This window comes from Neopsephotus bourkii, unplaced genomic scaffold (genome assembly GCF_033783945.1).
Source record: "Neopsephotus bourkii isolate Nb327-2 ecotype Australia unplaced genomic scaffold, CSIRO-AGI_Nbou_v1 NB_1376, whole genome shotgun sequence".
Taxonomy (NCBI): Eukaryota; Metazoa; Chordata; class Aves; order Psittaciformes; family Psittacidae; genus Neopsephotus; species Neopsephotus bourkii.
The window spans coordinates 5,267,694-5,283,518 of NW_026901855.1; the positions used below are offsets into that span (position 1 = coordinate 5,267,694).

Here is a 15,825-nt window from a genome sequence, read left to right on the forward strand (position 1 = left end):
GTAAATAGAAGAACAGCTACATGATTAGCTGTCCTGTCTATAGTTCATGTGCTTGCCCATTTACTATGTTTAAGATGCAGTTTGTTGGTTCTTCAAAATGATGTTCAGGGTTTTCACTCTGTTGAGCACTTCAGAAATGAGATTTTACATCATTTTTCACTTGATGCTGCCTGGGTTTTATTTGGCAGTTCAGAAGGAAGTGAATCTGCCAATGATCAAACCAACAGGCATACAACAACAACAAAAAAAGGCTTAATGTAGGAAGGCAAGATTGTAAGTGAGATAAAGGCTGCTTTCTGGTTTGACTGTGATGCTTGTCAGACCATGCTTCAGTGCAGAAACTAAATGGTGAAGAGGCAGAAAAGGGGGGCTTGGCTGTAATACAAGTCATTCTGTCTATCCCCCAAATGTACTTAAATTGTTCCATGGGTCCACTCCAGACAAGCCACATACAAGCTTCTTCTTGAACTACAGATCATCACAAGGAAAAATAACACCCTTCGGAGCATTATTCTGAGAGTAGTACTGCATACTTTTTAAAAGAAAAATACCAAATCCCTGCAAGTTCTTTCTCCCAGGTTTTTTAATTTGACCCCCCGTCTTGCGACCTGCAGACTGGTCTTCCTTCACTGCGTAGCACATTCATTGACATCTGCAGTATCTTCTCCCTTCAGATCCTCATTCAAACTTTTTTTCCGCTCTATTTCAACCTGAAGAGGAGAAAGGGGAAGAATATTGGTAATGAGAAAGGAAACCAAAAGAATAACAAAGTCTTCCTTTATGGCGGTCCATGTTCCACTAAGGTAAAGAAACTCTTGGTAAAATGAGAGTGCTTTGAAGAGAAACAGACTGAGGGAAAGCTGGGTTTTATTTACCCCTTAGAGTAAATGTGTAAGTCTAATCCGAACAGTGTTACAATTCAAGTGTCATGACATCTTTTCCAGAAGAGAAAAAGTCATGCAGAGAACTCTTCTCACCTGATTTTATATTCATTACCATCTCTAGTTGTACTTTGAATCCAAACCCAGAACAAAATCTGAAGAGGACAGGTAGCTTCCTAAGTGACAGAAGACAACCAGCCTAAATTTTAAACTCTGATGTGTAAAGCAAGAGCTTAATCTTCAAAATGCACAGAATCGCAGAAGATCTTGAATTAGAAGGGTCATCGAGTCCAATTCCCTGTTCCTCGCAGGACTGCCTAACACTAAACCAGACATCAGCACATTCTTGCCATCCTCAGGCTCAGGTGCTTTGGACTACTGAAGCCAATTTGTACTGTGATGGGGCCAAGGTGATCTACGATTCTATTCTAAATTTCAACACCTCTGAAAACTCAGGAATGAGCCAATGTCCAGTTCTTCAGAGGAATGCTTAGGAAGAGCAAATACCTTCTCCAGAGAATTTAAAAGACTACTAAAACCCTATTACCATTAAAAATATTTGCCATGCGGATCGTTTCATTATCTCTCATCTCTGTTCTTAAAGAGGGCAGGTAGGATGCCAATTTCTCTGCTGAGTGATCAGCTAACATGCAAATTTTGGCATACTGAGATTCTTGGCAGGTATATACGTAGTGCATTTTCCCATCTGCTCCTCTCCTTAGGGCAGGCAGGAAGAAGAAATAGCTAAGCAGAGAAATAATGTGATCCTTTTGTGTGCTGTAGCACTCCCACTGTAGCTGCTTTGAAGAGCAGAAAAACTCCCTGTTCACACTTTTACTGTATCAGCTAATCTCCAGTAGCCATGAGTATGCTTTTCCACAAACCAACTGCAAGCAAGGTTATTCCATCTTTGCTGAGGGATAATCTGCTGCTTTTTTACCATGAATCAATAGGCTGCACATGGGTAGCTACTGCACAGAGCCTAGCATGTGTCAAATTCCCACCGCATCTGCCCGTGGTATTTGTCTGCCTACAGTTTTCAAGACAATTAAGCATGCAAAGTAACCACAGTGATTACCACATACTCAGTTTTACCTTGTAACTGTAGTGTGCTGAATAGTTGACCCACTTCCTCACGTTGGTCTTGTCCTCGACAGAGATGGACCGAACAGTGGCTTTGGAGGCAGAAGTGGTGGGCATGTCAAATTCCACATCTACATAGCGGACAAAACTGGAAGGCACTTCCCGGTCAGAGCCAAGCTCTAGGTGACAGAAGAAGCTGTGAGGATGGCCAGAAGCTGGAAAAAAAGAGCAAAGAGACATGAAAGTTGTGTTGGATGGATCACAAAAAACAACATTTAAGAAGAAGCAACACCATGAAACTGCAAGAAACTGAGAATCTGCCTGGGTGAACTAGTTCACACGAAGTGAAGTATCTTACCTGTTTCAGTGCTGTAGGAATTTCCAGAGGAATTAAACAAAACTGCAAAAAGGACTGCCAATCACTCTGGTTTTCTTTTAGTGGGTGAAAATACAAGGTGTAAATCAAGCACAGTACAGTAAAGGTATTTTCCCTCTTCTGATTCCCCCAGTGCATGTAACATGTTAAGCGCATTGTGGCATACCCTTCTGAAATGTCTGTATTGGTAATGAGGAAAGGTGGGATTTAGCAGCTATTTCACATTTGTTTGAAATTGTTATCCTCATTTTTAGCAAAAGAAAATATACTGGATAATGTTAAATAACTTTCCTGGGCTCAAAAAGCAAGCTCATGCATAGCTTGGAAGTAACTGTTTATTCTTTACCCCATGACAAGGTGGCTAGTCATTAAAGATTGCAAGGTGAAGAAAGAATCACATTCAGCTCTGTCATCTGTAAATGATAACCTTTGTTATTATTTTCCCCCCTGTGTTTTGCTGGACAGCAGTATTGTTTAAACATTGAAGTAGGGACTGCTAGTCAAACTAGACTGGTTTTATTTCTGACTGCAGCCAACTCCCTAACCTCTTGAGCAAGTCATTTAAGGTCTGCACCTTAATTTTTCTGTCTACAAAATAAGAAAGAAAGCCTTCAAAGCCACTTTTGGATTTTCTGATTGAAGGGATCGAGAGTTTTCTCACAAGTGGAACGTTTAACAACGTTAACAACAAATCCAAGGAAAGGCTATGCAGTTCAGCAGAGACAGCACTGATACACAGCACCACAGCTGGAGGAGGTTATGAATAAGTGGGTGCAGTTATCAAACAGACATAAAAGCTTGAGTTCTGCAAGCATTAAAATACATGACCAGGACTTTCATAAGGCTTAAATATCCCAAGCAGAGTGCTGACTCTGGTTCTATAGTGAGCTGGGAACTCCCTCTGACAGCACATCCCAGCTTTTTATATCTGGAGCACGCTTTCCCCGGGTAAAATCAGTGGCACACAGCAGACCTCAAAGATGGTGCCCACACACCATGGGCCAGGGACAGCCCCACTGCTCCCGGGGAGATCACTGTGCCTCTAGCACTGCGGGGCTTTTGCTTCTGGCCAGTTCTGGGGCTCGGCTGTGGTGGACACACCTGTGGTGGCAGCACACTCCAGCCTCTGCCATGGGACACTCAGGTGCTGCAGCACGCACCTGGTCACCACTGCTCTGTGGTACTGCATTATGGAGATGCCTGAAAATGAGTCATTCCTGGCTCAAAATTTCTGTGTTCAGCACTCAGTGCTGGCAACCAACTCCCAGTCTCGGCCCCCCCATTTGATCATATCCCTTCACTCACCCTATGCCAGGCTCAGCAGACTCACTGCAATCCTTCCTGCTCATCTGCTTTGCTATGCTTTTCTTCTCCTCTAGATTACAGTGGGCTGCTCCCTCCTTCAGGCTGCCTGGATTGCCGTGGAGGTCCACAGCAGTCTGAAGGAGTGGTAACACAGCACTGGTGCAAGCCACTGTCCCGGCTACAAGGTGTTCAGCTTGCAAGGTGTCCAGCTTGCACTGCTACACTTCTGAGCTGGCACATGCTCAGTTGCTTTTGGACACATGTGAAAGTAGCACTGGGAAGTGTTTAAGCAGGCTTGAGGACACTGTGTGATGGGTGCTTTGGACATCTGAGCTTTTAAGCTTCTCATAATTTCAACTGGACACATGGAACTAGAAACCACTCTTCTAACACACATGTTGGTGGATGGCATCAAAGGCTCAAAAAAAAAAGGGGGAGGGAAACAAAGGCAGGAAAAGGAAGAAAAATATTAATGCAATGCAACTTACAATGTAATTTTCCAATAATTTAATTTCTTCCAGTAGTTTTGCCCACTAACAGAAAAGACCACGCACAATACTCAAATAAAACACAGAAGTTATTCATTTAAACCAGCACATCACGGTAGGCAACAAGGTGAAGTGATTAACAAAGCAAGTCCTTCACCAAAGTTATAGCAAAAAATACCCAGCACACGAGTGTCCATCAGTGAGGCACATGAGGCACAACTTCTGTAGACCCTCTGTTCAAGAGGCTCATTCAGAGCTCTTTCTCTAATGGACAGGTACAGTTTTTAGTAAAATCAGTCAACAGACTGCTTTTGTTTTGCAGCTTCTGCTGCCTTAAGCTATTAACATTTCTTTCTGGCAATCAAAGATCTCATAATTCATATATATGCATGGGTTACCGTGATTGGAGAGAATCTGTTCCAAATGACTCTTGATATCCCAACAAGTTTGGATTAAAGGATTTAATTTACTTCAGAAAGTATACCAGGTGCCTGGATCCACAGCCAAAGTAAAGCAAAGTCCAGATATCCAGATCCAAGGTTCTGCGCATAGGCTACATCCCTGCTTCGCTGGAGGTGCATTTTCCCATGGTTGAAGACCAGGTGGATGTTTTCCTAATATTCTGCTGGTGGATTAAAAAAACCCAAACATGTGGAGCCCAGCCAGCTGCAACTGAAGCTCTACAGAGCCTGTGAATAAGCTTTCTTTATCAACTGCTTTGATCACATTAATTGTGTTTATGAGAAGGGCAATAAAGATTGACAAGCTATTTTGGAAAGGATTTTAGCAATGTGGTTAGTAGAATCCAGTCCATAGCTTTTTCTTAGGTTAAATCACAGTCAAGAGTACACACTCTCCTTCTTTTATTGTATGCTTTTTAAGTGTCCAGTCATAAGCAGCCACTTTGGCTACAGACAGAACAGATAAGTTCCTAAAGTGAGAGTGCAAAGGGCTCCATCCCATTAGAAAGCACAAAGAGAAAACATTTGGATAAGACAGCAAAGCTACTGAAATAGTTTGCGAGCTAAGATACTACAACCTGAATGCAAGCAGCGAGCTTTGGGAGAGACCAGCTCTACTCTCGTGTAGATGAGGTACTGGCCATATTTTTCTACTTAGTGCTTGAGAACAGCATCATTTATATAGACTTTTGCAAATAGTGGAGGTGAGTTATTATACGACTTGTGGGTAGGGCTGGATACAGCCAAGCATACACAAGGTTGGGAGTAGATCACACATTAGTATTGTATGGTCAGAAGAGTATGTGGTCCATCAGGAAAAACTAAGGATCAGGAATCACTGCTTTTCAGTACCATTTATATCCCTCATTGCTTGCCATGTATTTTGAGTAAGGAAAACCATGCGACAAGTGCCATCAGGAAATGTAAACAGTCCCTGAGAGGCAAGGTTAGATTTAAACTACATTTGGCCTGCCCTGTCATCATTTTTGGATTCCCTCCCTCTCACGTAACTCATGTGTCCTGGCCAAGACAGTGCTTGCATGGCCCTTCCTTTCCCTGAAATTACATCTGACCTGACCGGAGGGGTGACGACACTCTCTTCCTCTCAGGATGTAAACAAATACTAACTGCCTTGAGTTCTGCACGGTGACAATGATGGATAGACACCCTGTGGCAGGGCTCCAACAGCACCATTAAGTCTGTGATGCATTTCCTCCTGACACGGGGATATATAATAGAGCCTCACACTTGGAGAGACAAGATGAAGCACACAAGAGGCATAGATCAACATCTCCCTCAAAGTAGTGATGGGTAAGGAAGCATCACGTCGTAGGAGGCAGTAGAACCTGGAGTTCTGCCTCTTCTGTGGGTTTGCTACTGGCATGTTCTGCGATTATGTTAAAGTCTGGGGGCTTTCGTTTCCCCAGCTGTAATGTCTGTATGGTATACTGAGATTTTTGGAGAGAAGATGCCACAGAAGGCCCAATTTCACAGCATGCAGATGGCATAGTGAGATTTTCCTCACAAGCATGTTACTGCTCATAAACAGCCTGAGGTTAATTTTGCATTGCAATATTTCTCTTGAGTTCCCAAGCTCTTTCTTCATATGTCTCATACTACAGACAACATGGAGCTTTCACTTTTGTTAGCAATACCCCTCCAAATTTGTAACCTCTGTTGTAAGTTGGTGTCCTTGGTCTGAAATGTGGTCCAACAGATTAGAAGACTTGGATCACTGTTCTGCTGACACTATAGCTTAAACTCAGGAAAAACATATGTCCTTAAAAGTGCCAAATCTGGTACTGAACTTGCCTTCAGGGAATACTGAATACAGAAACCCTCCCAGTCACCCAGCTGCATTACTACAGCATTAATACATTAATACTAAAAAGTCCATGTTTGTAAAAAGTTAGTCTAGATCAGACAAATTCAGAAGTAGAATTCACTATGAATAAAAGTAAACCTGAGTTGTCTAGCTTTATTGCACACTGCAGATGAAAGGCAGAAAGTGGAATGACTGGCAGTGATGGCCAAAGGGAACAGCAGTTTGCCCATAATATTTGAATGTTTAATTATGAAAATGTTACTAGAAATACAAAGAATTGTAGGGTTTATGCTGGTATTCCCTCTTCAAGTTGAAGCTGTCTGCACTGGTTACAGAAACACAGCCACAAACTCGTGCTTGGAAATGTCTTTTTTTTTTTTTTAATGGTTGCACAATATTTTCTGTCCTCTTATAATCCCCATTCCAGATACTTTCTAGGCATTAGCTGTGGTATATGTGTTGAAATATATAGCACCAGCCCAGTATGCTTGGCAATGCACGGAAAAGAAATCACATGTGCTGGATGAACTACAGCATTTTACGTGGTTCTGTGATTCAGTGCTGTAGCATAGTATGCTGCCATTGCAAGTTACCTGAAAAAGCCCCGCTTCCAATAACAGTGATAAGCACACAGAGATGTTCGATGCCTAAGTTCCATAATGTACTCATAAAAGCAAAGAAGAAGGCATATTTTTGAATCTGGAAAACCTAAACCTGTTTTATCATTAGCAATGTTTGTAGGATACATAAAACTACTGCAATTAAAGTTCAGATAAATGCTTCATGCAACTAACTGATGTCTTTTGGTAAGAAGGTGACTTATCCCTCACCATGTAAGCCCAATGTTCTTTATCTTCCAAAATACATAACTCCTTCTAGTTTAGGCCTGCAGAGACGATGTGCACCACTTACCTGAGTTTTTGTCAGGCAGCCGGTTTATCCTCCATACGATGGAATTAAAGGCATGCTCATATTTGGCAGTTCCCAAAGTTACTCTCATTACTGGCTCAGAACCAGACAGACTGGTTGATCCAAAAGTGGCCCCCTTGTTCACCTTGGCTTTCAAAGATTTCTCCCCCAGGACGCTCTCCCTGCGGAAGTTCTTTACCCACTTGTTTGGCACTGGGTAGCGGATCATCACGTTTTCACAAGGGACCTGAGTTAAAGGGTCACGGTTGGAAGAGAACCCAGTGGACATCATCAGCCAGCTCTGCACCTCCACCTCAGCACCATTGATGCTGGCAGCTGTCCTCAGAGTAAAAGGCAAAGTTTTCTCAGCAAAGACAGTTCTGAATCGCATCAGTTCAAACCGGCAGGCATCCAAGGGGTTGAACAGGATAATACGGGAGTTATTAAACACATCTTCATCCACACATGAATGGAACCGACAGCTGTATAATTTAATCCACTTAGTGGTAGTAGTGGGCATAATATCCTGCCTTGCAACTATTTCATTCCCTTTGATCAGGATATCATTAAGGCCTAGTCTGCATTCTGCCAGGCCAGAAAGGAAGCTGAGAACATAGATATGGGTCAGCACACTGTGCTGGAGAATCACACTGTCCCCTTTGGCCAAGATGCCATGAAACTCATCCCTGACATCAACTGTGATTTCTTCTTCCTGATAATTCAGTCCTACTGTGCTCAGATCTGTTGATGAGGCTGGCAAGTTCATCAGTGTGTCTTGCACAGCACTGATGAAGCTAAGGAAGTCTTCATAATCTGTAGTCCCAAGTTTGATAATTTGCTCTCTCTCTGCTGTGTGAGCAATGGCTGGCTTAGGCTGATACTTCTTTTTCTCCTTATAGGTTGTGCGGTCCAATCGCACACTGTGTATCCTTCCATTCTCATCATAGTTCTGGAGTTTGCGCTCTGAAATCTCATGATTGATTTCAAGTTTGAATTCCCGGAAAGGTTTCTCCAGTCCCTTCTCATAATAAAGCTGTATACATCCACTGTCAGTCAGCTTGACATATATTGGTCCCCAGTGCCTGGATGACATAATATTCTTCTTCTCTGGGATCCTGAGCATCATTGGCCATCCATCCTTTGGCTGAGCTGGTGCCAGATTAAAAAAGGCTGCATCAAGATCATATGGCATCATGGGGTCATCATCAGGCAGGGTAGGGGTGCTCACATGATCTGGTTCTCCAATCTGAAGTTGCTTGAGCTGCTCTACAGCATCTGTGTGGGTTATATTTTTGCTTGCCTCATGGAAACTGATGATATCAGACTCTTGATGAAGAATAATGAGAGAGTCTCTTTGGCTTTTGCCTGGACCACTGGAGACAGAAGAGCTTTTGGAACGCCTGTCTCGCTCCTCAAAGAATGAGCTGAACGGGTTGATGGGTGAAGGTTGGACATCTCTCAGAGATTCATCCAAGAAGGGATTAGTAGCACTCCATGGTGGTGTTTCAACAGAAGGCAACTTGGTTAAGGAGGAGAGATCGAGTTTTTGAATTTTGGAGAGGTCCCCCAGTGTGCTTTTAGGACGTTCTCTTTTCTTAAAAGATGTAGTGAGGTTACAATTAACATCTGGAGTCTGTGTTTCTGCAGGTGGGGTCTCTGTTTTCAAGGGAGAAAGATTTGTTGGTGAAAAACTGACTTCATTGTCGTCAAAAGTCACCCAGCTGGGAAAGCGAACTGTGGTTGGGGTAGATGAATGCCCATTCATGGAGGTGTTGTTCAGCTGCCAGTTGACAGCCTCCATATCTATCTCTTCATCTTCCTGGAGAGACGAGGAATTGTCTTTAAAAAAAAAGAGGGGAGGGGAGGAAATTTCAGCTAATTACTCTGAAGTTACCTAGTTCTCTTCAAGCACAGAAAACTACAGTCTGGACAACAGTTTGCATGCTCAAGGAAGGCATTTTCATATTCTGGGCAACAAAGATAATCAGAAGACTTGGCTAAAATGCTTAAGAGTCTGTCCAGAATTAACAAAGAAATAGACAGCTGAACACAGGAAAGGAATGCAGTAAGAAATAGAAAAGGAATTAGAGCAATGATTGTATTGCTCTCATTCCAACATAATAACTTAAAAAAAAGAAAAAGAAACTTAGCCCACATGTTGCAGTGATTTTTTTAAAACTTCCCTCTCTAAGCTTTCAGGCTGCATTTCTTCTCTCACCTTCTGTTATTTGTTCCCTCTCACTCTTGTTCTCATTTTTTCCCTTTCTGTCCCCATACCCTTTTCTCTACAGAAGAATACAGTAGGAGAGGGAATGAACACTGAGGAAGAGCTCTTCTGCACTTTGTCACTACATATTTGTCTGCACATTTGCTGTTAACTCAAAAGCACATGGGGATATGGTGAAAACACCATAAAGGGTATGTAGGTGGCAGTTTTGCCCAGGATGTGTTTAGCAAAGAGACTCTTTGGCCTACCCAGGGGGAAAGCGTCTGAGAGTCCTTGGATGTCTTTGAAGAATCTCTCAGAGAAGCAGTGATCTAGGGATGTACGTCAGCATACAGAAAAACATTCCTTTTAACTTATGGAAGCTGTCCCCATCCTCTGTCAGGACATGGCACCTTTGACCACTATTTTCCTAATATCAGGCTCTGTCAAGACACTTCCCAGAAGCTTACATCTTACTGTGCTATTTCATTCCCAGCTCTTCCTCATGGATATAGCTGCAGTGGTAATAAGGTGTTTTCCAAAATGAGCATACATTCTCAGAGTTCAGAAATTAAAGGATTCTCTTCCCATTTTCTTCCCACTGAGCTGATGAATAAAAGTGCTTCTCAAAATGAGCAGCCAGCATGAAATTACACTCTGCAGCTACACCACGGGTTTGCTCTATGTATGATACAACAGTACTAGCATTTGTGCCTGTTGCTTCTGATAGATATATAGGTCCTATGTTTTTACCTAAGTCACTATTCTTCAGTACAAGCAGAAAAGTGAGTGTAAAATGTAGCACTTTGGTATGGATGCACACCTGTGATATTTTACAATATTAACAACAGCAACAATAACAACAACCTATTTAAATTATTATTTAAATTGCCACCAGTTCCCCCCAAAAGATGAACTTTGTTCCCATTCTGCCTCAGCCATAATAAGACAATTTGAATTTTCATTCCAGTTATCATTTAGGACATGGAATAGGGAATATTCATGTTAGCCAAAGTCACGCCACTAGCTCACTATAATGTCACGGGTAACTTGATTTTCTGGGCCTCTCATCCCAGCTGCATGGGAGTTCACTCAACTTTTTGACCTAAGGATAAAACACACGATCCAAATTCTAAAGGTTAGTGCAACTCAGAATTATACATGAAGAGAATGATACCAATCTGTTTTCAAGCCACAATAATAACAAAGCAATAACAAGAACAGATAGCTTTTATAGACTATCCATGCATTTCAAAGTGTATTTGAAAAGAAGTGGCACTATCTCAATTTCCCTGATTTTCTTCTCTACCCTGACATTTTACTCCCAGCTTTGCACTATGCTTCTCTGTAGTCCCTGCTACTGTTTACATCACTGGATGCTCTTCTGTCTCCAGCGACCCACAGTGGTCTTTTATCTGTTCAATTTTGCCACAAGACTATAGATTTGTGAGGGGAAAAAAACAAGCCACCTTATTACCATTCATCCAAACCACCTTATTATCACCCTAAGAGAGAAAGTAATAAAAACCCCACCAAGAATAATCTGACTTTGTTCTGATCCTCAGGTCCATACCAATACCTTCCTGTGTTCTCTCATGCTTTTCCAGTACTTTGGTTAGCAAGCATGTAATCCTCTGAAGCACAGCAAAGGCAATGAAAAGATGTGGTAAAAGTCTCTGATTTTATGGTATTTCTGGGAAAACATTCCCCATTTCTTTTAGGACTTCTAGAAGTCCTATGTTTATAAGGTCAGGGTTTCTTAACAGTGGACCACCTTTTCCCTGCCTGCAATTATAATTTTTCCCTTTCCTATACCTCAGCTTTTGAACTACAGAAATCAAATGGGAATTCACAAATAAAGCAGTAAAATAATAGAGACAGATGAGAAGACCTTCTTGAGAGTCTATGTGAAAAACACAGAAATCACCTGAAGAATTTATTTCTAAACTGGACAAGTTTTATAAAATCCTTGTTTTGACTCAGATACCCAGAAATACTGCAGAAGCACTACAAGAAGATGGTTTCACATGTGTAACCATTTGTGTAATTTTATTTTCTAGAAGAAATCAGTAAACTGTTATTTGATTTGATATGTAGAAGTGTCAAATCTGGGAAGTGAAATAATCCTTCTTTCGCAAACTAAAGTCAAAAGCACATTATTCTGCTGCCAAAGAACCATATGGTTGGGTTTACAAATGTTTGATGAATACAGAGGTGGTTCTAGGAAAGAGAGGTTTTTAGCTCTGTCTGTAAGAGAATGGCTAATAGCAGGCAGTTTAAAAATAACTATATGCTAATGCAGCTAAGCATCCAAAGAAAGTTCCTAAGAACTAGATGAAATAGTGTGTTTCCCAAGAGAAATATTGGAACCTCTGCTGCAAAGGCAAATATAGCATAGTGAAATGCTTGTCATGGCTACAGGATGTCTTAGACAATTACTTCAGATTTTCCCTTCTTGACTTTTTATGAATTCCTGAACATGGGTGATAAAGTTTAAAATGCGAATGTCCTTCCATTTGGCAGCACCACAGTAGGTCTGGGAGAGGGAGCTTAAGAAAGTGATTTCCTAAATGAACTCCTTGCTTTTCTAACTGCTTTAAAAATTCCTTCCTACAAAATAAATCATGAGGATTGGTTGCTGATGGGGTGCGTTCTTCAACCCATAGTGACTCCTGACTAAGACTAGATCTGCATAAAAAAAGAAGTGATCAAAACAAAACACTTGTGGTTTTTTTTCCTTTTGATTGACTGACTTTGCTTTCTTAAGTAAATGACTTGGATAAGTGTTTTCTTCGAAAAATTAAAACACCTTTTAATTGTCTGTTCTTGCCAGAGTCCAACCTGACAGGTTGCTCCAGCCAGCTACAAAACACAGGAGCAGATTTACCAAGGTGAAGGTGACAGTAGCTCTGTTTCCTTTCCCAGTGACACCAGCAATGTGAGCCCTAGGCAAGCAGCCTCAGGCTACCCACACAACTATGCATCTTTGTATTCATTCCCACACGTAAATGGTGCCTGAAACCAGCACTGGCTGTACCTTACTATGTACATGTCCCAGTATAGTTACCAAGCCATTAATTAGGAAACCTAAGTCCACAGTGAACAATAAAATGCCAACCTGTGTTGTAATGGGGTTTTTTTGTCCACAGACCTCTTCATGTTTTGTTGGTTTTACAAGGGTTCAGTAGCAAAACAGTTAATCATTTCAGTATGATAAAACTGAAAACCAGCATTGTTATAACGGATGTAGAACATCTCACTCTGATCAGCCTCTTGTGACTCCCTACAAGGAAAGGAGGCGTTGGTTCCCATCTTTTTGTTTTTCTATTTAAAGTATTTTGGCCAAAACCACCAGGTATTATCATGCTAAAGGACACTGATAGAGACTGGAACATAGATTTGTAAGCATTCCTGCAGATATTGACTGGTCTTATGTCTGGAAGGGATGACTGATGTGTGGAAGGGATGACTGCTCACACACTCTACTCCTGCAGCTGAACGTACCATATACAAAAATTTAACAGCAACCTAGTTTCCTAGTGTGTTGAACTGTTAATACAAAAGCTATGTTTATAACTTCGTACCTTATGGCACAGCTAAGAAACATTACAAAATCATCACAGACTAAGTAATCACCAGGAGAAGGTGCAAGATGAAAGACTGAGGTAACAGACCCAATCTCTATGGTTTTTTCTTATTTCTTCTTATCCTACTCGGCAAGTTCCTCAGATCACATTGAAAGGATTCATACTTCAGTAACTTTTCAGGTGATCATACTCTGTCATATCCTGTCACTACATCTCTTTGAACTTGGGTGTCTAAATTTAGGCCATGTAAATCAGTGGCCTGATTAAACCTAGTACAGATTTATCCCAAATCTGCAGTAGTATATAGTCTGCAGTACTATATAGTCTGTTCCCAGCAGTGGGTTAATGACTAGTTAAATATGATGCCTGTTGCTTGGTTAACTGCTGCAAATTCATCACAAGTCCCAAAAGAAGTTTAATTTTTTAAAGAAGTTAAATAATCTGAAGTTACAAAGAAGTTACAACACTGAGCTTCCATCTCTATTTAAACACAATGAATTTCATCTATGTTCAGTTAATTTATCCCCATGAGTCTCTAATCTTTACAAAATCTCTTGTTTTTCATTTTAAGTGTAAGCTTTCATACAGATACTAAACCAAAGATGAAATACAAGCAAATTATAATTTAGACCCACACAGCTAGATTGCAGCAGTCCTCATACTGGAAGAACAACGTTGAAAAGGACTGTGCTCCATCTACCATCCTAAAGGACTCTAGAAGTTTTTGTGGACTTTAGTTTTTTATGGCTTGAAATTTTCTTATCATTCTGTGTCTACACATGTACGTATTTATGGGAAGGCAGAACAACTGTATTTCAGGCATTTATGCATACTGTGCTTTGTTGCCCTGAATTATTTGCCTTCTGTCTCCTTCACTCATGCTGCATCTCGCTGCTTGGAGAGGGAATAGAACATCTTCCCAAAAGCTGAGTCTGACCATTAAGAAGCTGGTATTGGACTACTCATTAGAACAGTGGTAGTTGCAGCTGAAGTCTCACTGCAACCAGCCATGATGCTACTTGACTGCATTTTTTTGTTTCACCTGTTTTCCTCTCCTTCCTGTTTACTTTTATTCAACTGGAGAAACTAATCAAACAAAGACTGTAATTCAATCAGAGCCATGTCATTATTCTTTCAGAAAATGCTCAGGATAACAAAATTAGTTTGTAACTTAGAACTTTCCTGCATGATTAAATTTAAAAATACTCAGTATTTTTATTGTGTTACGTTTACTGAGTAGTTAAAACTGGGTCATGAAAAAAAACATTTCAGATGTGGTATGGAATAACTGAAACAACATTTCAGCAACTCATAATCTATGCACTGTTAAGTCCACTTTTCCTTGTACTGATCTCAGCTATGCTGGCTGCTCTTGGCTGCAGCTATAGCTTTGCGAAAGTTTCTTACATGTTCTGCAGTCTATGCTGTGCAGCAGGCTGGGCTAGTCTTAAAACACTACCAAGCATCTGTAACACACCTCATGCACAAAACTGGTAGATTAGATTCCTACAGCAGATATCCATATTCAGAAAAAGTGTTTTCCAAATATACTGCTTAGGTTTTAGTCTGTAAACACTTAACAGTTAGTCTACTAATACTCTTAGAATTACAGTCACGAACAAACACATAACCTATCCAGAAATCACCAAAACATCACAGCAAAAGATAAATATTTATTCCCGGGACTCCATTTAATAACAATTTATCATCTGAACAGTAGATTACAAATTACAGATAGTTCATGAAAGTCATGGACAAGGTTGTTAGTGTCCTGAAGAAACTGCCAGATCTTAATGCCAGGTAGGAATTACGTGACAAGAAGTCAGAGGCAATAAGGAACTTTAAAAGGGAATAAAACTCTCCTAATGATAGTTAGAAGGCATTAGGTACTCTAAGAAAAAGCACTGTTTATCACTTAAACCCAGCTTTCTTGCTTTTTGTTTTGTTTTCCTGTGTTGTTTTTTTTCTTTTTCAGTAAAGGCTACCTTACAAAGAAACTGAAGTAAATAGATTTTGTTCTTGGAACATACTTAACAAACTTCTGTGTAAGACAATGATAGTGAGTGGGTCCCAAAACTATTACAGAAAGAAGTTTTTTTTGATTTAAACCCAGTTGAAAGTCACAGATCTAGAAAGCAAGTGTTCTACCTGAATATCAGTTCATGTGTTTCCATTAGCTGGCCAGAAGGTGGTACATTAAGACTGATAAAATTAGAAGAAGTCTTCAAAATTTTCACAAGATTTAGACGACACTATGCCTGCTCAAAGAATTCACAATATATATGTGACATAATAATACTGTTTTATAATTAAGAATCATTTGAGCCAAACTGTGAACAGATTCCACATAAGTGGTGGAGAAAGCATTAGAAACTGCTTGCATTTCCTTAGAACTTATTTCCATTAAACAAACATAATAGACTCATAAAGTAAACACCATAGCAACTAATCATGCGTACGTGATTCATTACAAAGCAACTTCGTTTCTATCCCTGAAGACATAGCATAGATACCACTGACATATTTTTACCAATGTGTCATCTAACTTTGTTTTCAGCAAGGTGTGCGCAGTCCAGAGGTGACCCAGACTGTGACTACACCCTAGCCTTAGCCATTATTACTACCATTGGAGTACTTACGCTCCCAGTTTGGCTAGGCTAGACACAGCTTGTGTGTGAGGTGACAGAGAAGAGCTGGGAAACAC

The 15,825-nt window shown here is 40.7% G+C and overlaps 1 protein-coding gene across 4 annotated transcripts in view; it reads right to left on the reverse strand.

The window, feature by feature from the left end:
• Positions 1-563: 563 nt before the first annotated feature.
• Positions 564-15,825, reverse strand: part of STON2 (stonin 2) — a 69,256-nt gene continuing 53,994 nt past the window's right edge. For all 4 annotated transcript variants that reach the window (XM_061367549.1, XM_061367548.1, XM_061367550.1 and 1 more), the window contains 3 exons: positions 7,332-9,167; positions 1,977-2,179; positions 564-710 (listed from right to left, as the gene is read on the reverse strand). In XM_061367549.1, coding sequence (XP_061223533.1) covers positions 627-710; positions 1,977-2,179; positions 7,332-9,167 — 2,123 coding nt within the window. In that variant the 3' untranslated portion in view covers positions 564-626. The remainder of the gene's footprint in view (positions 711-1,976; positions 2,180-7,331; positions 9,168-15,825) is intronic.